The sequence below is a fragment of the Alosa alosa genome, chromosome 18 (genome assembly GCF_017589495.1).
Source record: "Alosa alosa isolate M-15738 ecotype Scorff River chromosome 18, AALO_Geno_1.1, whole genome shotgun sequence".
Taxonomy (NCBI): Eukaryota; Metazoa; Chordata; class Actinopteri; order Clupeiformes; family Clupeidae; genus Alosa; species Alosa alosa.
In genome coordinates, this window is record NC_063206.1 from 13,324,786 (window position 1) to 13,350,256 (window position 25,471).

At 45.3% G+C, this 25,471-nt stretch overlaps 2 protein-coding genes across 4 annotated transcripts in view; one reads left to right on the forward strand and one right to left on the reverse strand.

Moving 5' to 3' along the window:
- Positions 1–214: 214 nt before the first annotated feature.
- map4k3b (mitogen-activated protein kinase kinase kinase kinase 3b) lies at positions 215–20,221 on the forward strand. 3 transcript variants are annotated; one of them, XM_048270577.1, is made up of 33 exons: positions 215–452; positions 3,811–3,868; positions 4,906–4,996; positions 5,134–5,198; positions 5,403–5,458; positions 5,560–5,607; positions 6,104–6,146; positions 6,628–6,700; positions 7,351–7,482; positions 7,610–7,672; positions 9,962–10,043; positions 10,139–10,255; positions 11,306–11,384; positions 11,532–11,590; positions 11,739–11,785; positions 12,263–12,301; positions 12,851–12,922; positions 14,847–14,901; positions 15,303–15,699; positions 16,006–16,100; positions 16,215–16,256; positions 16,426–16,510; positions 16,768–16,847; positions 16,972–17,032; positions 17,167–17,284; positions 17,395–17,453; positions 17,756–17,859; positions 18,402–18,573; positions 18,954–19,022; positions 19,432–19,524; positions 19,631–19,701; positions 19,895–19,950; positions 20,060–20,221. In XM_048270577.1, exons 1-33 carry the CDS (start codon positions 354–356, stop codon positions 20,145–20,147), a joined length of 2,868 nt encoding a protein of 955 aa, XP_048126534.1. In that variant the 5' UTR covers positions 215–353; the 3' UTR covers positions 20,148–20,221. The 3 variants fall into 3 exon arrangements, with proteins under 3 accessions (XP_048126534.1, XP_048126536.1, XP_048126535.1); XM_048270579.1 differs by having other exon boundaries at positions 15,303–15,486; XM_048270578.1 differs by lacking the exon at positions 12,851–12,922.
- Positions 20,222–22,532: 2,311 nt separating this feature from the next.
- Positions 22,533–25,471, reverse strand: part of arhgef33 (Rho guanine nucleotide exchange factor (GEF) 33) — a 7,925-nt gene continuing 4,986 nt past the window's right edge. Inside the window, exons 11-15 of the mRNA XM_048270580.1 lie at positions 25,180–25,394; positions 24,852–24,926; positions 23,865–24,534; positions 23,484–23,629; positions 22,533–23,298 (exon numbers count right to left, since the gene is read on the reverse strand). Of these exons, the coding sequence (XP_048126537.1) occupies positions 23,166–23,298; positions 23,484–23,629; positions 23,865–24,534; positions 24,852–24,926; positions 25,180–25,394 (1,239 nt within the window). The 3' untranslated portion in view covers positions 22,533–23,165. The remainder of the gene's footprint in view (positions 23,299–23,483; positions 23,630–23,864; positions 24,535–24,851; positions 24,927–25,179; positions 25,395–25,471) is intronic.

The following is a 25,471-nucleotide window of genomic DNA, read 5'->3' on the forward strand; positions in this document are numbered from 1 at the left end:
CATTCCATACAACAATTGTGCGATCTGCGACCATGTAGCCTTCGTTGGGTAAAAAAATGTAGCCTAACTAACCTAACGTTATTTTCAGACATCATTTCAAAATGCATTCAGAGAATATTCAAATGTACTGTTTGTGAATGATAACCCAACCATCGCTGTGTATTTCCGACAGAGGGGCTGTCAACGTGAACTGCCAGCGTCCTCACGCAGGCGTACTGCGTAGCGGAGGCCATGTTAAAGTTTAGTGAAGACTGGACGTGATTCTCTGACGCCCTGTGTTTCTGCGTTCGTTTACGACAGTTTTATAATATCGGCGTTTTTAAAACAATCCGATCCTAGGGATCGGGCTTCGGATGATGAATACCAGTCTGGACTTGTCTCGACGGAACCCGCAAGAAGATTTTGAGCTCATTCAGAGAATCGGGAGTGGAACGTATGGAGATGTGTACAAGGTAGCCTAGCTATCTGCAGCAGCTAGCTGGCAATTTTGGTGTTATACGGGGTAGAACACAAAACGGCAACACGTAGCTCGTTTTTCATTTTTGTGCCATTCGTTTCTGATTGACTCGCGAACAGTATTGGTCTGTAAAAACAAGTACGCAGTTGCTAAAATTTGCTTGTTCGCTAAATCCGTGGCTGCTATTGCCTTATGCGTAACATAGGCTAGCACACTGGAGGAGGATTTCTGGTCTTAACTTCTTATCGTTATAGCAGATTGATCGATATAATCTCACTGCTGTTGTGTTTGTGATAAACAGGATGACGCAGTCGTTGTTGCGTCTGCTGCGCAGTCTATGCGCTTATGTGTACGAGTGTGTGTCTTTGTTGCATATTGCGTGTCTTGGTGGTAACAGGGTAGTCTTTATGCTCCGTCAAATGTCCTCAGTTAGTCTGCGGCTGCATTTCCACAACAAACCAGGCCCTGCGCAATTCCTCCCGTCTCTCGACCAGCGGAGCTGACAGAAAAAAATGCCCGATTTCAAGTTATGCCATAGTAAACGCCTCCTTCACATCCCAAACAAGCAATTAGATAGGCTAATTGCCGAGCACACTCAAGTTGGGAGGAGACATGTCTTCTATGCAGTTACCATGTAACTGCATGTTGAGCATTTGCAACATTGTATCACACAGAGCGCCCACAGCGAATATTTTGTGGAATGCGTAAAGTGGGTTATTTTCGTTCGGAAGTGGTTGGCCCTCACCCATTTTGGAGGTGTAGCATTTAGGGGATTTCTTGAAGCTAGGACTGTTTATGTACACACGTGTTTACTTATGTGTATGTTTTTACTATTGTTGTTGTTGTTGTTGTTATTATTTTCAGAGAGAAAACGACTGGTGTGTGTGTGTGTGTGTGTGTGTGTGCAAGTTTGAAACTATTGTGTATAGGCGTTGGAGTATGGTTAGTATGTAGTACTATTTTTTATTTTTCTTACTGGTTTGTGTGTGTGAGAGGGGGTGAGAAAGCGATTGTTAGTAGTGAGTGCTCTTGTGTGTAGGACATCTTGTGTGAGGATGCTGTGTGTGTGTGTAGCTAGCATTCAATAGAGCATAAGGCATGAGTAGGGCAGATAACGGCTGGCAGCATTTGCTGTGGAAAACTAGAGCGTGTACCAACTTCCCAAGTATGTCTCGCTGCTTCTCCAACTTCCTCTGGGGAAAGGAAGTAGCCAAACATGAGGATATCAGAGAGACAGATTGAGAAAAAGTGTGGTGTGTGTGTGTATGTGTGTGAGCTCTGTCCATCCTGTTTGCTTCTGATTGTTCGCTTTTCCTCCACTGCTTCCTTGGTCATTAGCAGTTCAATTGAATGTGTGTGTGTGTGTGTGTGTGTGTCAGCCAACAGCTGGACCAGTATTAGAATGGAATGTCCACTTTGGACAGATTTTCCGTTGAAATGGTGTTAAATGGGTTTAGCAGTTTGGGAAGAGAGACAAGCTGAGCGGGAAATATTGAGAGAGACGAGAGAGAGAGAGGAAGATAGACGACCCAGTTTCATGGCTTCTGAGCAGACCGAAGAGCAAAGGCCAAAAACAGCTTTCAATCGCACTGTTGCTTTTTCACCAATTTCACTCCATTTTAAATTAATGCAGTGATGTGTACGTGTCTCTCTCTCTCTCTGTGTGAGAGAGAGAGAGAGAAAAAAAAATGCCTCATTGCTGATGGAGAGGCCCATGTCGTGGTGTGTGTGTGGAGGGGGCAAGTGCATCCATCGTCTGGGCTCGTCTTTGACAGTGAGGATTTTACACACAGTAGTGTTAATGACATCAGACTTATGGGATGGGTCAGCTGTAAATATCCACCCAATCACAATCGTTTTCTAACAAGCATATGGCACACCATTAATGTCCACACCTATCTCATAAACACACCACACACACACACATTTAAAGAGACCCACACACACTCGCCCACAGAACTAAGCATCAGGCTGCCCACAGAGGTGAATGTGTAAAATTACATGTGATCCAGTGGAATCATCTATTGACACACGTCTGTTGTTCTCTTTCTGTCTGTGTGTGTGTGTGTGTGTGTGTGTGTGTGTACATAAAGAGAGAGAGGTCTAATTGAATTTGTAGTATTTATGATCGGACACATCTTTCTAATACAATGACACAGTATATCTCTCCCTGGCTCTGGCAGATGACATCAGTTCTCCAAGTCAAGTCTCCTCTGTTTGACAGCCAGTCAACATGGACATTCAGAGGATTCTTTGTTTCTGTGTGTGTGTGTGTGTGTGTGTGTGTGTGTGTGTGCGTGTGTGTGCGTGCGCGCGTGTGCGCGAGCGAGCAATGCCAAACTCTAAGGAGTGGCTGTCATGCCCCTTTTGATTCCCTCCCCTCTCTCTCTCATCTCCATGCAGATTGTCTTATCTCACTCGGAGTATGCTTGTTATGGTGTGTGTGTGTGTGTGTGTGTGTGTGCGCGTGCGCAAACATCCGTGACTAAGAGCAGGGATTATACGTGTATTTATACTCGTATTTATGTTTGTGTTTATACTCGTGCATTTTTTTGACTTCTTGTGTGCGCCTCATTCAGCCTGGCAGTAACATCTGATCTCAATTTCCCATCAAACTCTCACAAGACCTCAATCAGCTTCTCTGTAAGTTAGTTAGCCTGACAAACTTCATATTGAGAGAGAGCGGGACACTGAGAAAGAGACAGAGATCGAGAGAGATGCGGAAATGGACACTAGACTGTGAAATACTACGGCGCTCAAGAGCAGAATGGCAAGAATGCATGTTCCATGGTGTTGCTTTATTCATCTTTGTATCTTCTAGTATTATTTTTTTACTTTATAAACATGCAGTCTACAGTATATCCACTGATAATGCATACCTGCACATAGCGGATGTTAAGCGAACAGGATGAAGAGCCTGTGTTTATCTGTGTGTGTGGACTCGCTGCGGTGGTCTATTTTTGCCTCGCTCCTATCTGCCTGCCATACCATAGGGCCAGTCACACGAGGCGAGGTTAAGTGGAAGGTGGTGGGAGGCAAGGCGTCCAGGGCGCTGTCAGTCGGCCAGTGTTTCCATCAGCGCTGTCTCCGATAATCAATGGCGTGTGTGTGTGTGTAATGGAAGGCCCTGACTGACTGGCCCTGGTACCAGGGCTGTGGCGCTGGCTGCTGCTCCTGCTGCCGGGGCCGGGGAGCTTGTTGTTTTGTTTAGTGGGGGGGATGGTTAGATGGGTGGGTGGCAGGGGCGGTGGGGGTGTCGGGTGGGGGCACAGGCTTTCAGACAGGCTTGGTGCTCTTAAATTGTTTCTGAGTTATCTCACCCGTGTATCTCTGTGTCTGTCTGTCCCTCTCAGGCTCGAAATGTCAGCACAGGAGAGCTGGCCGCCATTAAAGTCATCAAGCTGGAGCCAGGTAAGGAGTTCACATGATGCATTATTGTCCCCAAATACTCACTACTCTACATCTCTCTTTCCCCATCTCCTCTCTCTCTCTCTTTCTTGTCCTCTCAAACCAGGGGTGGGCAAACTGCGGCCCTGCGGGCTGGATCCGGCCCGCCAAGCACTTGAAAGTTTTAAAAGGAAATCATGAAGGCAACAGTAGTTCCCACTACTGACCATTTAAAAACTGTGAGAGGGCCCATCCGTAGGTACCGCACTAGCCATAGCGGAGCAGGCAGAAGATCATTGAGAAATAAACGTGTGTGTGTGTGTGGGTATTTGTGCAGCCCGCCGGCCAATTTTCAAAACCCAATGTGGCCCTTGAGCCAAAAAGTTTGCCCACCCCTGTCTCAAACCCATCTCCTATTTTCTCCTTTCAAGCTCTCTTCTCCTCTCCTCTCCTCTCTTCTCTTCTCTTCTCTTCTCTTCTCTTCTCTTCTCTTCTCTACTCTATCTCCTCCACTTCTCCCCTTAGTTCTCCTATTATGCTGCTCCATTGGCACCTGTGTGAATTATTCTGGCGCGTAGCTGGAAGTGGTTGATTAAATCAAGTCATTCCGCTAATCTCCTCAGCCATGCTCACTCATACACAACAGAAAGGAGGGGGGTGGCAGAGGTTGGGGTTTAATGATTAACCAGGGACGGATGCCACGGTGCCAGTGTGGAAACAGGTGGTTAAACACACTCGACCGGATCATAGTGTGTGAAAACGTTACGACGAGTTCAACAGACCATTACAACGTGTTAGGGTTTGGTTATGCATGTAATTATAGGGCAGCCTTGGTGAAGTTTAAATGTGTGTGTGTGTGTCTGTGTGTGTTAGAGAGAGAGATTCTTATCTGTAATGGTCTGGTTGCTCTCCTGCTTATTTTAAAAAACTGCTCAGGTTGACCCCCTCTCGGTTCACTTTCACATGCAGTTTATCGCCTCAGTCCTCCGGCTGATTGAGTCATGCCTAAATCGGATTCATTTTAATTGTTTGTTGAATGGATTTGACTCGTTGCTTTGCAGGTGAGGACTTTGCCGTGGTGCAGCAGGAGATTATCATGATGAAGGACTGCAAGCACTCCAACATTGTGGCCTACTTTGGCAGCTATCTCAGGTCTGGATTCCATAGCCCCACATCTCCTGCACTCTTGTAGGCCTCGGGCTACATGAGGCAGAGTCTCTTAAGTGTTTATGCTGCAGGCTCAGCACGGGCAGCACGTGACGGCCCTTGTCTTGTCTTGTGTTTTCCAGGAGGGAAAAATTATGGATCTGCATGGAGCATTGTGGAGGAGGATCCCTACAGGATATTTACCATGGTGCGAACAAGGATGCCACTGTTCCCCCAAAACCAGTCTTGTGCATGAACTTGAAGACACAAATAGATACACACACACACACACACAGATACAGACTTCTCCATGCCCACACAGATGCAAATGATATGGCCTGGAACATACATTTTTATGTTTTTATTTTTATCTTGCATCCACCCATTATTCTTTGTTCTTTTTCTTCCTCAGTGACGGGGCCTTTGTTAGAATCCCAAATTGCTTACGTGTGTCGGGAAACCCTACAGGTAACGTCCTCTCCTACAGCTCCTCTGCCATCATACGCTGCCATTAAATGTTGTGACAGTAACATTTACGTTTTCCAAACGTGTGTGTCTGTGTGATCTAGGGGTTGTACTATCTCCACAACAAGGGCAAAATGCACAGGGACATAAAGGTATGTCATACTCAGCATGGCATTTTCTCCATTCGTGCTCATTGCTTAAAAAACACAAAAGTTGAAAGTTGAAGTGGCAGCTAACACTGACATTTGAAACCTATAAAGCCTAATCAAAAAAGGGTTGTTCCTCCGCACTTCTGAATTCCAGTGTGGTGCTTCACACAAAAGAACCGATCATATAGAAAGGGAGAAGGATCACCGGAGTGAACAGACTTGGGTTTTTAGTTGTTTTTTCATCGTGATGCACAGCAGACTAACGTTTTGATGGGTGTCTATACCATCTTCATCAGTCCATGAAACAACCGAAACCCAACTCTTGTGTGCGCTGGTGATCCATCTCCATCTCTATATAATGCATTATGTTCCTAAGTGGATTATAGTGCTGAGCGCAGACTTTTGGTACCTTGGTCTGTCAGTTTAACTGCTGGAATGTTTGTTATATTTCTTATGCATCTGTGTGATCTTTATGAATGTTTTCTCTGTTTTTTATTAGGGAGCAAATATCCTGTTAACAGACAATGGATATGTGAAACTAGGTAAGTGTATGTCATTGTGCTGGCCTTCAGAATATGCCTACCTCATTAAACCCCATCTGTCTGTCGGTTTGTTTGTTTGTGTCTGTCGGTTTGTGTGTGTGTGTGTGTGTGTGTGTGTGTGTGTGTGTGTGTGTGTGTGTGTGTGTGTGTGTGTGTGTGTGTGTGTGTGTGTGTGCGCGCGTGCGCGTATGTATCCGATAAGTTGTCATTATGTGTAATATGATTATCTATCCTGTATGTGTGCATGCATATGTTTATGTCTTGGTGCCAATCTGTCCTTACGTTGGTCTGGTCATCGTCTTATCTGCCTGTCTGCACGTTTATACTCTGCTTATCTGTGTGTCCCTTATCGTTCTCTCATGCGTCTCCATCGGCCTGTCTGTCTCTCCACCTCTATTGGTCCACCTATACTTGTCCCTGCCACATTGTCCGTCTCTGTAGCGCCCTTTTCTAATTTTGACCTCCGTGTCCTTTTCTCCAGCTGACTTTGGGGTCTCGGCCCAGATCTCGGCCACCCTGGCCAAGAGGAAGTCTTTCATCGGCACGCCCTACTGGTAATCTCCTGCCCTTCTGCTCTCCTCCACCAATGGGATTCATTGCATAACCTATTCCAGTGGCCCTTGTAATCTGTGTTTAGCAATCCTGCTGCCTTCTAGTGTTTGTTATGGGTTTAGGGGTTTTATATAAATACGTACAGGTGCGTAGATGTGCATGTTGTTGTGGTAGTTTTTTTTTTTTTTCAGAAGAAAGTCAGTGCAGTATTGGATTTTTAAGGGATTGTTTTAACAAGTATGTGGCCTTGAGCTGCACTTGCGTGCGTCAGTTTTCTTGATTAATCCCACAGGCCTTTCTGGCACGTGGGTATTTGAAACCCAACCACAGAGCCATAAATTCTCATAACTTTATGAACTGCTTCATATGCTCTTTCTCTCTGGCAGTTTTTAATTTTTTGCATCTTTTCTCTTTCTATCTTTTCTCATATATGGCTCTTTCTCCCTCCATCTCTCTCTCTATCCCTATTCTTGTGTCTATCCCTCTCTCAATCATTCCCAATCCCCCCCTCCCTCCATCTCTCTCTCTCCCTATTCTTGTGTCTATCCCTCTCTCAATCATTCCCAATCCCCCCCTCCCTCCATCTCTCTCTCTATCCCTATTCTTGTGTCTATCCCTCTCTCCATCATTCCCAATCTCCCCCCCCCTGTAGGATGGCTCCAGAGGTGGCCGCTGTGGAGAGGAAAGGGGGTTATAATCAGCTGTGTGATATCTGGGCTGTGGGGATCACCGCCATCGAACTGGCTGAGCTGCAGCCTCCCATGTTCGAGCTGCACCCAATGAGGTGGGTGAAGGCCCGTTTCGTGCACCTCAGGCTGCCAAGAGCTGTGGTTGGTTTCCAGAACATTCTTTAAGAAAGCTGCTTTTTGTGCTCACGCTCACGCTTGCCCTCCCCTGTCTCTCTTTTTTAGGGCTCTGTTCCTGATGAGTAAGAGCAATTTTGTACCACCCAAACTGAAGGATAAAGTGAAATGGTAAGAAGTCTGTGTGTGTGTGTGTGTGTGTGTGTGTGTGTGTGTGTGTGTGTGTGTGTGTGTGTGTGTGTGTGTGTGTGTGTGTGTGTGTGTGTGTGTGTGTGTGTGTGTGTGTGTGTGTGTGTGTGTGTGTGTGTGTGTGTGTGTGTGCGTGGGTGCATGCATGCTTGTGTTGATGTGTTGTGTTTGATATGAGAAGTTGTGGAAATCCGACAGGCTCGTCTGTGTTATTTTCTCCCCCTTTCACACTTTATCAGGAAGGATATTTCATTTCCTTGTTGAAGTGTAAGAACACAAAGCTTGTACCGTGTGGTTTCAGACACGATGTTAGAACAAAGCAGCCAAATGAGGGATTACCTAACCCACTCAACTATGCTCAGTACAAGGAAATAGCGTAGAAAAAAGCTGCAGTGACCCTTCGATGACCTGTCAACTGAAATGGTCCCCTGAAGTTGTGTGTCAGGCTTTCCACGTTCTATACATTACACAGGTATACATTACATGTATTCATTTAGCAGATGTTTTCATCCAAAGTGACTTGCAAAATGAGGATATAAATAAACATGGGTCATACTGGAACAGCTTGGTATGAGTCATTAGGTTGCAGAATTATATTTGAGAAATAAATCGTTGAGAAACATAAAGATCACTACAAATTGTATCTGCTTTATTGATGGTTTTTGATGGTTAAGCCCTTGTCAATCGTTCACACGGTCAGCCGTCTGCTGCTGTTTCTGCCCCACTGAAACCTCCTCCTGGGGACGGAGCCTTTGTGGTTCTCTCTGGCACTCCAGAAATTGGCTTCCCGCTCGGCCTCCTCCTTCCTGTCTCCAACCTCTGGCCTCAAGACTCTCTCCTTTTCTCCTTTGTCTTTCAGTCCTTCTGAAGCTAAACATAATTGGGGAACAATTTATTAAAATTCAGTGCTGAACCATTTTGATGTTTTGAATGTGAGCACACTTTTTACGTAGCCCATGTATTGCTCCGAGCTCAAGTCAGTTCTGGTGATGCAAGGCTACTTCTTATACTCAATAAGAGCAGATGTCTTCTACTCACCCAGAGTCGAGTCCTCTTTATCTAGGAGACTGTCGAGCACAGCTTTCACATCGTCATCCCTCTGTTCATTTCTCTCAGAGTCTTCCAACTCTTTGTCCAAGAATGCATCAAGGTCATGAATAACATTTAGGACATCTGGGATCTCCATGGGCAGAGTTAGTCCTTCTGCCCTCTCCCTAGCCTTCTTGTCCAGGCCAGTTCTGCCGTCCTCAACCTGCTTCAGCTCCTTTATTAGGAGCTTTTGGAGTTCCTTTTTGGTCTTTTTGTTTTTATTTTCATCCATGTTTTGTCCATGTCCATCAACGTTAACCCCAAAGCCTCCAGCTCTCTCTTTAGTTTCTCCAGTCTGTAGGCTAAGAACCAGCAGAACCACATTAAAATCAGATCACCAGAAATCAAAGTCCGAAAATCAATTTATCAACCAATCTGAGACCAGCCAACCTCCACACAAACTCAAGAAAGAATGAACAAAGGTTCCAGTTTACTCTGTGCTATGTGTGTCTATGACATTCTGATGTTGCCTAGCCACCTTTGTGATCCTAAACGGAATGGTATGATACAAGACTATTGTTACTAGTTAAATGCAGAGACATATTTATATTTATATGTTGTGCTGATATTTGGCCACACACATCTACACCAAGATGAGCTGAAAAAGTTGCACTCATAATATCTGTTCTGGGTTGGCAGGTCTGCAAAGTGCTTGAATTGATATATTTTCTGTTAGAAAAAGAACGAGACTGCATACCGTACTTTCACTGTAACTCAGCAAAGTTGGGAAGTGTTCACACTCAAGTCATTCTCTTTTTAATTGTTGTTGGTAAGGGCTAAGCTGCACCGGGCGCGTAACTGAAGCGTTCCATTTGCGTTGCGTCTGCTGCAACAAATAGCTTCCACTGTAATCAGTGGAAGTAGCTACACCAGATGTGGTAGCGGCACATACGAAAAAAAATATAAAATATATTTTACGCGTTGTGAACGGAACGCTTCAGTTACGCGCCGGTTGTAGCTTCCCTGTAAGCTTCTAAAAGCATTCACATAGTTCTCATTATAAAAATTCTGTGTTGTAACAGTACCTAATTTTGATCCGTGTCAAACCCTGTGGTGTTTGGTCCTTGAATTTATTTACCTTTAGAAGTTTACCTGGAAAGTCAATGAAAAGTCCTAAAATGTAATGTTTTAGAAGGTGTGGGAAATCTGTATGTGCTCACAATCACTTTCATCTTTCCCAAGGACCAATAATTTCCACCACTTTGTCAAAGTGGCCCTCACTAAAAACCCCAAGAAGCGTCCCACGGCGGAGAAAATACTGCAGGTGATTCCTTTTTGCCCAATCTCACCCATATCCTGGTGGATGCCGACGTCACTTCCTGCTGTGACCTCACTTCCTTTCTGTTTTGTTGCGTGCAGCACCCCTTCGTTTCCCAGCCTTTGAGCCGCACACTGGCCATCGAGCTTCTGGACAAGGCCAGCAACCCAGACCACACTCCCTACAGCGACCAGGAGGACGACGACCCTGAGCCAGAGGTGGGGGCTTCATGGCCTGCTGCAGGCACACTTGAGGGGAAGGGGAAAGCTTAGACTACTGGGTTGTTATTTTGCAGTCTGTTAAGGACTTTGTCTTCCTGTATGTTTGTCGGTCTGTCTGACTGTCTGCTTGTCTGACTGTCCTCATATGGTCCTCCTAAATCTTTGCTCCTGCTTTTCACTTTTTTCCCCTCTCTCTCTCTCTCTCTCTCTCTCTCTCTCTCTCTCTCTCTCTCTCTCTCTCTCTCTCTCTCTCTCTCTCTCTCTCTCTCTCTCTCTCTCTCCTTTTCCTTCTCCCTATCTCTTTCTTTTTTTCTTCATTTGTTCCGTTCTTTCCTTCCTCCTTTCCTTCCATCTTTCTTTCTTTCTTTCTTTCTTTCTCCTTGTCTTCCTTCCTTGTCTATCTCTCTCTCTCCATATCTCTGTGCTGAAGTATTAGGAGCTGTCATTTGTGTTTGGTAAGCTCCTTTCTTTGCTGCCTGCAGGTACCTGTGTGACCTGTATGATCAGTGTTGCCATGCTCATAACACCGGCTTGGGTGTGGGTGTGTGTGTGTTCTCTGTAGTGTGTGTGTGTGTGTGTGTGTGTGTGTGCTCAAGCCCGTGGAGTGCTTGATTATATTTTTATACGTAACTGCCTGTGAGATGGTGTGCTTGTCTGTATGAGTGCTGTGTGTGTGTGTCAGTGTGTGTAATGTCAACTACTGTATGGTGTGTGCAGTGAAATACCTGTCAGTATTTGTTATTAGACTGGATTGAGAGTGTGTGGGAGTTTGGTGTGTGTGTGTGTGTGTGTGTGTGTGTGTGTGTGTGTGTGTGTGTGTGTGGCGTGGGTGTGCGCGTGGGTGTGCGCGTGGGTGTGTGTGTGGCATGTTACTGCCAGCTTGCTGCGGTTCTACACAGGGCGTGATGGAAAAACATGGTGGAGCAGCTGAACTGGAGGGGAGAGCTGATCAAGCACTTCTGTGTGTGAGGCTCTGTCATGCCTCCCCGTGGGTCAGCTCACACTCACGCTGTTTCTGTGGGCTTGTGTTTTTGTTTGGGTTTACAGTCGCCTGTGTCAGTCCCTCATCGGATTCGCTCAACCAGCCGCAGCACTCGGGAGGGGAAAACTCTGTCAGAGATCAACTGTGAGTCTCCATCTGTGTGTGTGTGTGTGTGTGGGGGGGGGGGGTGTAACAGAAGCACACAGTTTTGGATTGATGATGGCCGAGAAACATCATCCATCTCATGATCATCAAACCTTCACTTTCTCTCTCTTTCTATTTCTATTACAGTCGATCAGGTGAAGTTTGACCCCCCCATGAGAAAGGAGACGGAGCCCCATCACGAAGCGGTGTGTGAGAGAGAGAGAGTGTGTGTGTGAGAGAGAGAGAGAGAGAGAGTGTGTGACTGACTTTTCTTTCTGCTGTGGGTTTGTGTGTGGGGGGGGGGGTGTTTGTGTTTGCCTTGTGTTAAGTGTTTTTTTCTCCTGGCTTATTCAGGATCTGGAGTACAACCAAGATTCCCCAGGCCTGCTTGGTGGAAACAAGTAAGAGAGTGTGTGTGTGTGTGTGTCTGTGTGTCTGTGTGTGTCTGTGTGTGTGTGAGTGTGTGATAGCTTAGGCCTGAGAGAACTGATGATTAAGTGCTTACACCAGAAAGCCTTGCTGTGCAACTGCTCTATCTGTCTAGAACAGAAAGTTTTTTGCTGTCCCAAGGTTGCGATCCAGTTCACCACATCTTTATAAATCCTTATTACTGACAACTTATGTATGAGAGAGAGAGAGAGAGAGTCAAAGTATGATGCCATATTTATCATTTTCTTTAAACAGTACCTTCAAGTTATAGAGAACTGATCTTAGTGTTGCCAATTTAGACATTGTTGTTGGACAGAAGCCAACAAGCTCCTCAGTTTCACTCCTCTATCTCTCTTTCTCTTTCTCTCTCTCTCTCTCTCTCTCTCTCTCTCTCTCTCTCTCTCTCTTTCACCCTGTTCTCTTTCTTCCTCTCTTTTTCCCTCCCTCAGGAGTCTGTTGAAGTCGGTGGAGGAGGAGTTACAGCAGAGGTGAGTGTTGTCCTACTGCCTGCTCCCTGTAGTTGTGGATAGTTGGTAGCCGTAGTTGTGCCCGACACCAGCTCACGTGTGCCCATCAACACACACACACACACACACACACACACACACTCGCCAGCCAGGCCGGAAGGCAGGCCGGACTAATGAACGCTGCTTCACTTGCTGCTAATCTACCTCATGGCTATGCGTGTGTGCGCGTGCGTGCGTGCGTGCGTGTGTGTGTGAGACAAAGAGAGAGAAATGACGGATGTAAATGCGTGCAAGGATGCTTTCGCATGTTAGGGTGCATCTGGATCCATTTGTGGGTGATTGAATGTGTATTTGCCGTCTGTGTGCGTGTGCGTGTGTGTGTGCGTGCGTGTGTGTGTGTGAGAGGGAGAGAGAAAGAAAGAGAGAGAGAGTGACCGAGAGATGGTGTGTGCGTGTGCATTTTGAAATATGTTCAAGCAATGGTGTGTGTGTGTGTGTTTATGTGTGTGTTCCCTCGCTCCGCTGGCTGCCATGCTCACTGAGCCTTGGCCCTATCTTCATCTTCCTCAGGGGTCATGTAACACACTTAGAGACTGGGGAGGATGATGATGGTGATGGTGATGATGATGAGGAAGCCCCGCAGTAAGTGTGTGTGTGTGTGTGTGTGCATGCATTTGGTTTCCTCACTCTCACACCCTCACGCCACATGTCATCACCATCACACACACACCATCACACACACACCCTCTGATCCTTTGATGGTTTCTCCGTGATTTATGCATGATGGATGTCAGATGATTTTGCCTTTGTTTGTCCCTGATTGGCTGGACTATTGGTGCAATGTGCTGTCTCTATAATGGCTTCGGTGTCACACACACACTCTCTCTCTCTCTCTCTCTCTCTCTCTCTCTCTCTCTCTCTCTCTCTCTCTCTCTCTCTCTCTCTCTCTCTCTCTCAATCTCTCTTCCTCACTCTCTCTTCCTCACTCTCACTCTCTCTCTCTCTCAATCTCTCTTCCTCACTCTTACTCTCTCTCTCTCTCTATGCTTTACCTACGATGCGCGACTTACGGACACAGACATGTACGCCGTATGTATTATTAATATTACCACACACACACCACACACATGTGTGCATGCACACCACCTATACACACACCGCGACACATTAATGGCCACATGACTATGTGCCGTAGTAGAGACGACATTATTGCATGCGGTGATGCGACGCTGCGATCGTATATTATGAGATATTAGTGCGCACGCATCGCGACGCGACGATTTATTTAATACCTGCGTATCATACACGCGACGCATGCAAAGACGCGACCAGCGTACACGCCAGCATGCAGTACCCACCCACCCCTGCCAGCGACGCGTTCGTACACACCCACCTGTTACACACACACCACACACACACACACGCACACACACGTACGACACACACATATGCGCACACACACACACACACACACACACACACGCACACACACACACACACACACACACACACAGCAGAAGGTGTCTGCTTCCTTCTGGGTGGGGGTGGGGGGGGCAAGTCCTGCTACTGTTTTCTTCTTGTTGCTCATGCAAAGCTTTTCATGGGCTGGCCCCAGCTTCACTCTGACACTCTGTGGCACTAGGCTGCTGGCTCATATGACTGCACCCACTGATCCCAGACCAGTGGGACATCAGGCTGCTCTATGCTGTGGAAGTAGACACGGAGGTCAGCCAGCGTCAGTTCTCTGCCACAGATGAGAATGTTGACCATGCGCTGCACCACAAACAGAAAACGCCATGCTCAAGAGAGTGTAGGAAATTAGTCTAAATTTTAGTTTTCAATCACTTCAATGGATCCAAGCTATCTCCCAACTCTCTCAACTGCATAATGAAATGACTGAATATTAAATGGCAGTGTTCTGCCATTCATAGATGAACACTTTTACAATTTAGTAACGCACACAGAGGAAATCAATAATACCAGTGGAATAGTCACTACCTTTATATGGCTCTGGTCACTACTACTGTCCTGTGCTACCACCAGACACCCCAACAGTTCTTAACCTCTGGTCCTCCCTATACACACCAACTAGCTGGAGTTCTCCAAGTTTTAAATACAGTTGGAGTGATAGAACCCCACACATCAAAACCATTCACTGTTCTGTGTTCAACATAGTGTCCAATGTTGTCAGTGATTTCTGCTGTCAGTGATTGAGTGTTGTCTATTGTTTGTGGTCATCACGCTCATGTTGTGAGATGATGTGGGCGGCCGCAATGCTTGTGCATGTCCACTGCAGCTATGCATTTCCTGAGCACATACAGAATGTCCACCTGCCTGGTGTTTGTAAATGTCTATGTAACCGTGAGCACATTTGTAATATGTGTGGCCTTTGTGTTCACATTGTTTGTTTACTTCAATTGTATGAGTAATTAGTGTGTAATTTCACAGTTAACAGTGACTAATTCTGAGGTGGGCTATGCTTGGGGTTTGGTGGGTTGGGTAATTCTAGGATTTTTAATTGGTTCTTCTTGTGCATTTATGCACTTAACTTGTATGTCTATTACAGCACTACAAACACTACAATAAAGAGACCCAAAGTGCCCCCACCACTTCCCCCTAAGGTAGGACCGGAGGCAAGCAGCAATTAAGACGCATACACACTCAAAAGTAGTAGTCCAGAATATTCTAGAAGTTGTTTCATAAAATATCCATGTACCTCCAAAACTATTTGGCATGGAGTGTTGGTATAAAATAATAAAATGAAATAAACATACATGCTTATGAATGATAAACACATGCAAACACAAATGATAATTGTGAACTAAGAATAAAAAAAACTAAAAATTAAAAGTGTTTTAGTATAAATAAAAATAAATAGTCCCTTATTTATGGCATGCTGTGACGTATTGTGCTGCTATAAGTGATTGCTATGGCTGTTATATATTCTAATAATATATATATTTTTAATATATGTGGTGCTAATATATATTTGTGATATATACATTTATCTCTCACTCCATAGCCCAAGTCTCTGTGTGCAACTCCGAATCATAATGGGCCGATCGACGAGGAGGGCGGCAGCGACGGCACCATCAAGCGCTGCCCCCCAGTGTCCCCCTGCCCCACGCCCCCTTCTCGGCCCGCGCCCTGCGTGCCCCCCCGACCCCCGCCTCCGCGCCTGCCCCCGCACCGCCGCAGCAGCCTAGGTAAAGTGGCGTCCGACAGCAGGGAGAGCGCTCCGACTAAGACACGCGTGGGCGCCGAGCGAGGGGGAGACGAGGACACGTTTAGCTTTTGGCAGTGGCTGCATGCTGAGGAGCAGGAGCAGGAGCAGGAGGATGAGGATGAGGAGCAGAGAGTGGTGAAGGAGGTGGTGGTGGTGGAGGAGGAGGATAAGGAGGTGGAGGAGGAAGAAGACCGTAAGCCACAGTGTTTGGCCCTGTGATTGGTAGATAGAGCTATCAATAAGTAGATAGTCCTGTCAGATGATGGATTTGTCCCAGCCATGATCCCGCCTCCAACAGTGGTAGTAACAGAGTAGTGTCATTCCACAGGCTTCACTAAAGCCCCCCCCCCCCTCTCCTTAGGTCCTCCTCTAGTGGGTAGACACCACCATCCTAACAGCAGTGACTTGAGTGGGAAGAGTGAAGTAGAATAGAGGAATGTGTAGTAGAGAAAAATTATGTGTGTGTTCGTTCATTCACTAATGCTGTTTCTGGACACAGGTAATGGAGTCAGCCCCTCCCAACAGAATGGAGAAAAAGAGAGGCAGTCTACCCTGCCAACTATTCCCCTCAGAAGAGAAAAGAAAGATGTTCCGGTAATGGTTATAGTGATTAATTCAGTCACCTTTGTTTATGATTATCTTTTAGTCTCCGTTTCATATTTATTTGCTTTAATTGTTATTTACCTTTTCTGTCTTATTTCCCCCCAGAAACCCATCTGTAATGGCTTGCCCCCGACTCCTAAAGTCCATGTGAGTGGACTTAATTTTATACTCTTTACACTCATCAGCACACATACTCAGAATCACATTAGTGACCTAATGACCCAAGCTGTTCTGGACAGTGTCCATTGACCGAGCATATTTTCTCCCACTTCTCCCATGCGCATTGTTCTCACCCTGCCTGTCTTTTCCCCATCAGATGGGAGCATGCTTCTCAAAGGTGTTCAATGGCTGCCCTCTGAAAATCCACTGCGCCGGTTCCTGGATAAATCCGGACACGAGGGGTAGGCAGCATTATATGGAATGTGGACTCTCTTCCACTATAATGTAGCTTAATTTTCATATGTCGTATAATATGTCTATACCAATGATGCTATGGCTAACTGAACACTCCTGGAGTGCTGCTATTGGTAACTGTATGTACAAACCATAGTGCATATGAATTTGAATAGCTGTAGAATATTAGAAATTCCCGAGAGCTGGCACTGTCTTTCTTGATGGATATTGAGTGAGGATGTCCTATGCTGTGTCTTTGTTCCAGATGAGTATTTGATCTTCGGAGCGGAGGAAGGGATCTACACCCTGAACTTGAACGAGCTGCATGAGAGCTGCATGGAGCAGGTGAGTGAGGAGGATGGGAGAGGAGAGGAGAGGAGAGGAGAGGAGAGGAGACCCCTACGATCAGATTGACTTTTTGTTTTCCACTGATCTAGAAACACTCATGCTCTTATTCTCTCCCCTCTAGTTGTTTCCACGGCGATGCACATGGCTGTATGTTATGAACAACTGTCTGCTGTCCATATCTGGTAAGCCCGAGTCATAAACCTTTCCTGGTCAACCATACCTGTTCATTCTGTCATTTCTTTTTCTAGTTGTGCAAGTTTTTTTTTAGTTTTTTTTTTATTAAATGTGTTTGTTTTATCATGTTTTCCTTTCACAGGCAAAGCCTCTCAGCTCTACTGCCATAACTTGTCTGGTCTGTTTGAGCAAGCTCGGCAGATGCAGAAGCTGCCTGTTGCCATACCAACACATAAAATCCCAGACAAAATCATTCCAAGGTACTGTAGTCTTTCAGCTAGGCGACGCCTTATGAGCTGACATCTTCAAACATTCAGGGTTATGATTAATCAGTATTAAACAAAGCTTAATATTTGCTTGTGTTGTGTAGGAAATTTACTGTGTCCAACAAGATTCCAGACACGAAAGGGTGCCAGAAATGCTGTGTAGGTGAGTCATCCATGTGCAGTGCCTAAGTGTATTTAACACCAAACAGTTCTCTGTGCTCTGACTGATCTTTTTCTGTGTTGTTGTTCTTTGTCATTGTGACACTCTTACCACGAGCCTCTTTTCCATTACACGACACAAACAAGTAAAACTGGATCTTGCTCTGTTGTGTATGTGCGGCTGTGTGCGTGGCTGTGTGCGTTTGCGTGCGTGTGTGTGTGTGTGTGTGTGTGTGTGTGTGTGTGTGTGTGTGTGTGTGTGTGTGTGTGTGTGTGTGTGTGTGCATGTGTGTGTACGTGTTGCAGTGAGGAACCCCTACACGGGTCATAAGTACCTGTGCGGAGCCTTCCAGTCGAGTGTGATACTGCTGGAGTGGGTGGAACCCATGCAGAGGTTCATGCTCATCAAGGTCAGTCTGTTCTCTCTGTCTCCTGTCAGAATACACACACACACACACACACAAACAGATACACACACAAACACACACACGCTGGCATGATTCCGTCACGGGTTGTCCTGCCAGATAATCATTTTTATCTATATAATCATGCATCTATGTAGCTTATTTTTTCAACTGATTTACATAGATAATCGATTTATGCGGACATGTTTGGGCTATATGACCAAAATTACGATAATCCTTATTATGATAAATCCATAATGTTTTCTCTTGCATTGGCACGATTCCAAATACCACCACTACCATAATGCGTGCCTTTAGGATAAAAAGCTTCTGCCAGATGTCATGTTTGTTATAAAAGACATTCATGCATAACATTGTGATGACATTTGTATTGTAGGAATATGATATGTTGCTCATCATTTATATTCAAAATATCATCACAACCACATAACAAATATGACTCATTTTGGTTAGTAGTAGATTAAAGGTAATGGCTACATAAATTTCAATCAATTGCCTGCGTGCGTCTGTGCTTTGTCCTTCCCCAGAGTATTGAGTTTACATTGCCATGTCCACTGGAGGTATTTGAGATGCTGGTGGTGCCCGACTACCAGTACCCACTCATCTGCCTGGCGGTCAGCAAGGGCAGCGTACCTGACCAGGTGGTGACCTTTGGCACTATCAACCCCAGCCTGACCACACCCACCTTCACTGAGTCAAGTGAGTGCGGCTGTGTTAGGGGGCTGATGGGTGGGAAGGGGGTGGTAGTGATGGTGCTCTAGTCATGGGTCATCATATAGATCTAATTTAACATGCAAAGAAGTTATTGCAGTGGAGCCATGGCACCTTTGCATCTGTGTTTGTTTATTTATTTTTATTTGGGAGTTTATGGTGGCAATCATATTAACACTGAAAGTTATTAAAGTGTATTAAATGTTGTTTAATGCATGATTAGCAAATTATTTTTTTGACATCATATTATTATTATTATTATTATTATTAATTAATAATAATATTATTATTATTATTATTATTGCTCATGTTAATGATGATGAGAATTCTGAAGATGAGTCAAGTCTAACCAGCCTCTCCACCCTCAGATACGCCACAGACCTGCGTCATCCATGTCACCCAGCTAGAGAGGGACACCATCTTAGTCTGTCTGGACCGTGAGTCTCTCTCTCTCTCTCTCTCTCTCTCTCTCTCTCTCTCTCTCTCTCTCTCAGTATCCCCTTCAGTGTCCTTCTCTTCTCAGCTCTGTCAGCTCTTTGTCACTGCCTGTGAGCTGACTGCTAATGGGAGGCATGTGACAACACAGCAGATTTATTTAGTTTCTTTATTTATTTATTTCGCTGGTCACTTATGTCTGTCAGACACATTCAAAAGGGACTGCATACCTTTTCGCAGAAATGGCACATTCCAAAGAGCCCGCACTTCAACCCTTTCAGCAAACCAGCTACCAGCAGTTTCACTCTTTCACGTCTTCTATAAATTGTCATAATCAGATTTGTACTTAAGAATGATCCTGTATGTTGTGTGATTGTGGGGTCATTGTGTTGTAATGTGTGTGTTTTGAAGGCTGTATAAAGATGGTGAATTTAGAAGGCAGACTGAAGTCCAATAGAAAGCTGTCGGCAGAGCTCACCTTTAACTTCCAGATTGAGGCAATAGGTGAGTGCACCTGTTGAGTTGTGTCGGGGGCAGTTGTGTGAGTGCGCCAGAAAAGCCAGTGCTCGAGCATAACTCATGTCTGTTTCTGTCCTGTGTTCATTTGCAGTGTGTCTTCAGGACAGCGTTTTGGCTTTTTGGAGGCATGGAATGCAGGGTCGGAGTTTCAAGTCAAACGAGGTAATGTGAAGTTTAGCGTTCTGTAGAGAAAAAGGATTTTTTTTGTTGTGTGTGAGAAATAACTTTATACTAGTATGCAAATAAAGTTCTCCTTATGTAACCTGGATATGTGATACTTCTGTTTTTGGAGAAGATGGCAGCCACTGTTAGGGTGTTTGAGTGAGTTTCAAAGGCTTGTTTGTTGCTCTCCCAGATCACTCAGGAGATCTCCGACAGCACTCGCATCTTCAGACTGCTGGGGTCTGACAGGTGAGTTGGCATCAAAGACTCGTATAGGTGAGATCATTTTTGTTTTCATCTCATATCTGTTAGTAACTCTGTGGGTGTGTGTGTGTGTGCGCGTGCGTGCGCGTTTCAGGACGGTGATCTTGGAGAGCCGACCCACAGACAACCCCACGGCTCACAGTAACCTGTACATACTTGCTGGCCATGAGAACAGCTACTGACCCCCTCACCTCACCCCACCCCAGCCCACCTCACCAACGGGACACTCTCCGTTATCCCCAGCCAGCCTACTGAGCCCCCCGACTGTAGATCCGAGCTCGCAGACGACCGTTCCAGTCCGCAGAGACCTTAACAACTCCCCGGGCCATGCCGCCAAAAGTATACTACACAACAGATACAGTATAGCTATTCTGCAGCTACCCGACTACCACTACATGCCCTGATTTACACTACACTGACGCTTAGGAAGACCTACACACGGCAATGACCCAAAGTCAAATGCCAAGCTGAGCAAAGCGAACAACGACAACAAACTTAGACACTACAGCAAAAATGTGAAAAATTGCACACTCTTCAGCTAGCTAGTTCAGCGGCAAAAATTACAAATACTCTTCCCAAGGCATAGTACAACCAGACATTAGCGACTGCCGTTGTGTATAACACTATGTGGGATCCTAAGGGGGTTGCTTGTTTTCGCGTAGAGTATATTCACTTCTCTTTTTTTTTTTGTCTTTTGGCATGCAACGCAGAAGTGCCCGCCTTAATTGTGATTCCCTGAGGTGGAGTTGCTGCCTCTGCCTTGGGAGAGTGCGACTCTTTTGCCACATGAACTAAGCGGAGCACTCCAAGTAAAAATTCTTGTCGTAATTGTGTAGCTCTCAGAGGGACCACACTAAAAAAAGCATGAGTGTCGTTAACTGTATCATAATACGGTGCGCGTGCATATATGAACATACGTTTGAAAAACAGAACAAACAAAAAAAAAAAAAATAACTAGCTGGTGTGATAGCGTAGTCCTGGAGGTACAACCCCCCCGAAAAAGAACTAGCTGTTTCTAACTAGTGTAATCTTTTACGTGGTAGCTCACTAAAGCATGGTTGTCGTAACATTGTAGTTCACGCTGAGAGAGAGTGAACCGGTGGCAGGTGGAGACTTTTGAGACTTTTTCTGACCCTGCTGTTCTGAGGGTCTGGCGAGGGTGAAGACGGCTACGGGTGTCTCTGTTTTCACGTCCGTATGTCGGAGCCCGGTCCTGACACAGTCGCAGTTGGCTACACAGGGCGTGGTTGTAACTGTTTACTGACGCAGTTAGCATTCATAGAAGCGATGGACGCCTGGTGTCACAACATGTCCTCCGTGATCTTGTCATGTTTGTCTTTACCCATCGGAAAAAAAAAAGGTTCTGTTTCGTTTTTTGTCATTAGATGCACAAACTACAGTGGAGTACCCCTAATTTATCTTATGTAGTAAGAAAGAAAAGTCACCTTGAGACATCTTTTAAGACAGTTTAATTGTCGAAGTTAGAGGTCTCGATTTGCTTTTATACTTTATTCAAATTTTTACTTTCACTTTCATTTTTTATTAATCGAAAGCCATTTGTCACCTTGTCTGTGTTTTTAATGCTTGTTTAATCACTGGTGTTAAAAATTTGCACAAAAAAAGGTTTCTTTGAAATGTGAGCATGTCCGTGTGTCTGTGTGCGTGTTTGTGTGCTGGTGTGTGTGCTTGTATGTGTGCGTGTGTGTGTGTGTGTGCGTGTGTGTGTGTGTGTGTCTACACCTATATGCAACACTTGCAGACATACTGTACTCAAGTATGGATCTCCTCACATTGTGTGTATGAATACTCTCACCAGTTCCATGTGGTCATCAGAAAGCTGTGACTTGGAAGCTAGTTGTTCACATTTCTGTTACTGAAAAGCAAACCATGACAGTGAAGGTGACTAATTAGCTTTCGTCATGGTTATTGATTCACTTTACACTTAACACAAATCAGCATCTTTAGCCAAAATGCTGTTTAACTTATTTCAATGCATTATCCAACCATGTAAAACACTAAAGCATTCCTTTGAAATCAGTAGCTTGAGTATATAAATATTACACTAAGGTGTAATGCCAAACTCTATTCATTTGATTCATGGCCAAAATTTCCTGGGTGTTGCTACCTCGTGTGGAAAACAAAGAGTGAAATAGGTGTTGAGTCGATGAGATTAATATCGCTCTGGATGTCCACCATCAGATGTTCAATAATTGTGATCAAAGTAGATCAAACTACATCACCACATTTAACCGTTTTATATTGCAATGCATATGACCTTGTACATAGTGTAAGATAAAAATCAGTTTTACAGACTGTATAATTGCCTCTATTTTGTTTCCAATGTGAAACAGATTTATGAAACAACCTAACTCATTAAAAGACAGAAGTGAAAGCCATTGTGGTTTTGAGTTTGTTTAAGTGTTTGTTCTCCATTTTACATATCAGTGTGTGTAATTGCTGTGTAAATATTGTGATGTTATAATTTTAAAACCAGGCCAACAACATTGTTTGATGTACTTTTGTTTATTAATTGTCCTAATAATGGAAATTATAACAGTAACATTTCATGTTGTAGACCTTTATAATCTGATGGTTCATTAGGTTACTTATACAAAGTACACAAATGAACCTCTCTCTTGCTATGTATATAAATCAGAAAGCAAAGTATTCTATAGAATATTATGAGACAAGTCTGTATGTGAGGTTGACATGAGGACTACAGTATGCACTTGAAGGAGCCAACCTGAATCTGTAACCGCAAGTTTGCTAGTGTTCTCTTCAATAATAAAAGCCACATTTCTTTCTAATATGCATTGCTAGCACAGCTGTGTGCAGATACCACTGAGTGAAATTATCTGTTCTCTGTAATGCACATTACATTGATTACATTATTTTTGTGCAGGTGCGTATGTTTGTTGTAGTGGCATTTACAGTCCAGCAGGTGGCAGAATGTAGCTGTGTAGGTGGAAGTCCTATTTCATCTGTCTACATAATAAAACAACTGCAACCTTTCTACAGCATGACAGTGCTAATAATGGGTTGAATCAAAGTACTGAATCAGCTACAGTTGAAACTTCATATGGCCTCATAGAAAAATAAGTATTTTCTTGTTTTTTTCTATTTTGGGAAATGCTCTGTTGAAAAGTCTTTGATATTTGTAATTGTGCTGCATTAGATGTAGATGTCCTTTTGGCTCTCTTTCACACGGCTGTACCACGGTCAATCTCTCCCAGACGATTTCCTCGTGATGACCTTGTTGACTCCAGGTCAATACAGCTCTGACCTTCAGACTTCTCTTTGTCCTTCTCCTTGTCCTTGCTCTCACCACTTGACCTAACTCACACACACATTTAGTGAAGTGCAAGTGAATGAATACACAGCAATTATTCCTAGACAGTCATACTCTAATGTCTCTATATCACTAAAGGAAGTGAGTTCACATAGGGGGCTCTATCCACCCTGGAAACTAAATTTGTTTAGTATCTAGAAAAGTTGTTTATGTGTGTGTGACTTCTCACTTCTTCTTGAAGAGTTTCTTGAAGGAGCTCCTAAAGCCCTTTCCTCCCTCCTGCTTCCTGCTTCGCTCACTCAGCGGCGTGTGATGGTTCTCTTCTGTCACACCCCTCCACTTTAGTTCCTCCCCCCACGGTGGGCTTACAGAGTCCTGCGGGAGCAGGCGATAGCCCAAATCAGGGTCAGAATCACAGATTTCCCATAACTGGCCCGAACTTATAATCAACTTAAATAAAATGAATGTACATGATAGCTATTGTGTGGTATGTGGTAGCATTTACTTGATTATTGCACTTAAGTATCTCGCTGGTGATGTTAAATTAGATTTAGTTAAGACTCAGGACTGCGCTTTCGAAATTAGGGCCCATTGTGTTTTGCAGCCTCACCTTGGTGTGCATCACGTGCGTCTGGTCCTCCGTGTCAGTGTGCGTGTGTGCGTGTGTGTCATGGTGCCTCAGGCGGCCCTTGGCGCTGGACTGGCGCTCCAGTCGTGGGTGGACGCCACTGCGGCCCGAGTGGGCCGGGCTGTCGATGCTGTCCAGCTGCAGGCCGTTGAGCGACTTGCTCTTCCTCTGGACGGCCTGCAGGGGTCGAGGCCTCATCAGCCCCACCGAGTCGGGAGACACACAGCCGCGGCCCGCCCTGTACGCCCTGCCTTCGTTGCTCCGCCTGCTGGCGGCGGCGGCGGCGGCGTGCGATGGGTTACCGGGGCTGGGTGCCGGGCTGCAGCGCACAAAGGCGATATCGATGCTGGAGTCGGAGGAAGCGGACGGGCTGGACGGGCAGCGCTCACACGCGGACGAGTCGCCCCCACCACCCAGGCCCTCGTAAGGCAGGAAGGCGCCCAGAGCAGAGGCCAGTGCCGAGCCGGCCCCCTCGGCCTCTGGGATGCTCCGCAGGGGCGACATGGGCGACTTGAGGCGCCCGTCAGCATCTGGCAGGAAGGAGACGGGCGACGGGACATCGGGTTCGTAGCGGTGCGGCTCGGCCTCCCAGTCCTGGTAGAGCTTCACGTTGACAGCGGCTGCTTTACTGCGGAATCGGCTGCTGGGCTCACTGGCACACATGTGGGTAGAATGACAAACTAAATTAGCGATGTTCCACTTGGTGACTAGATGGTTAGTGATAAGAATATATAAAAAAATATGATCTGATAATGGCAGGAAGGGAGTATAAAGAGGCAGCATAAGTTTAATTTTTAAGTAAAACTTTTTTTTTTGCTCAAAGTGAATTTGAAAACTAAATAAATAACGGCAAGCAATTATGCAACAAAATATATGCACTATAATTATATCTAATATTATAGTAACAAATAACAAGTACTACTATAATCATGATGAGAAGAAGGCTTTGTTAGCCTTTGAGTAACTCACAGTAAAGCACTGGGGGAACAGTAGTTAACTGCAGGTTCATAGTCGCCCATTTTGTAGAGCTGTTTCACTGATGACCTGACATCACAATGAGACAGTTTACTGAAGATGCCACAGCACCAGCCCTATCACACATAACACATCTGCACTTATACATTGTATTCATAATCTAATTCATGAGGTACAGACCATACAAACTGTCTCCATACCAGCCACCAGCCATGATTTACTTTTAAGTGACTGGTGAATTTGACCATTTATCTGACAGTAGCTGGTAAAAGTTAATTGCCAAACCTGACACACACACACACACACACACACACACACTGACCTGCTGAGCTCCTTGCGTGTCTGTATGAGTCGCTCGTGCGGGTGCTGGTGTGTGCGCGGCGTGTGTGCGTGTGTGTGTGCATGAGGGTGTGTGATCAGCTCCTGGTTGTGCTGCAGCAGGTGGTTGTACTGCGTGGTGAAGGTGCGCAGGTGCTGCACACACACCAGCAGAAGGTAATAGTCCGGGTGCTCCGACTCTGTCTGTCGCAGCAGGCTCTAAAAAACACACACACACACACACACACACACATACACACAAATACACAAGTAGAGGAAGGAACTAATTAGCAACA

Bases quoted from the DNA above. Each gene is read 5' to 3' on its own strand.
- map4k3b (XM_048270577.1), top strand. From the start codon at position 354: ATGATGAATACCAGTCTGGACTTGTCTCGACGGAACCCGCAAGAAGAT. The intron at 7,483-7,609 runs GTGGGTGAAGGC...TCTCTTTTTTAG, and splicing joins TTCGAGCTGCACCCAATGAG to GGCTCTGTTCCTGATGAGTA. The intron at 11,591-11,738 runs GTGTGTGAGAGA...TGGCTTATTCAG, and splicing joins CGGAGCCCCATCACGAAGCG to GATCTGGAGTACAACCAAGA.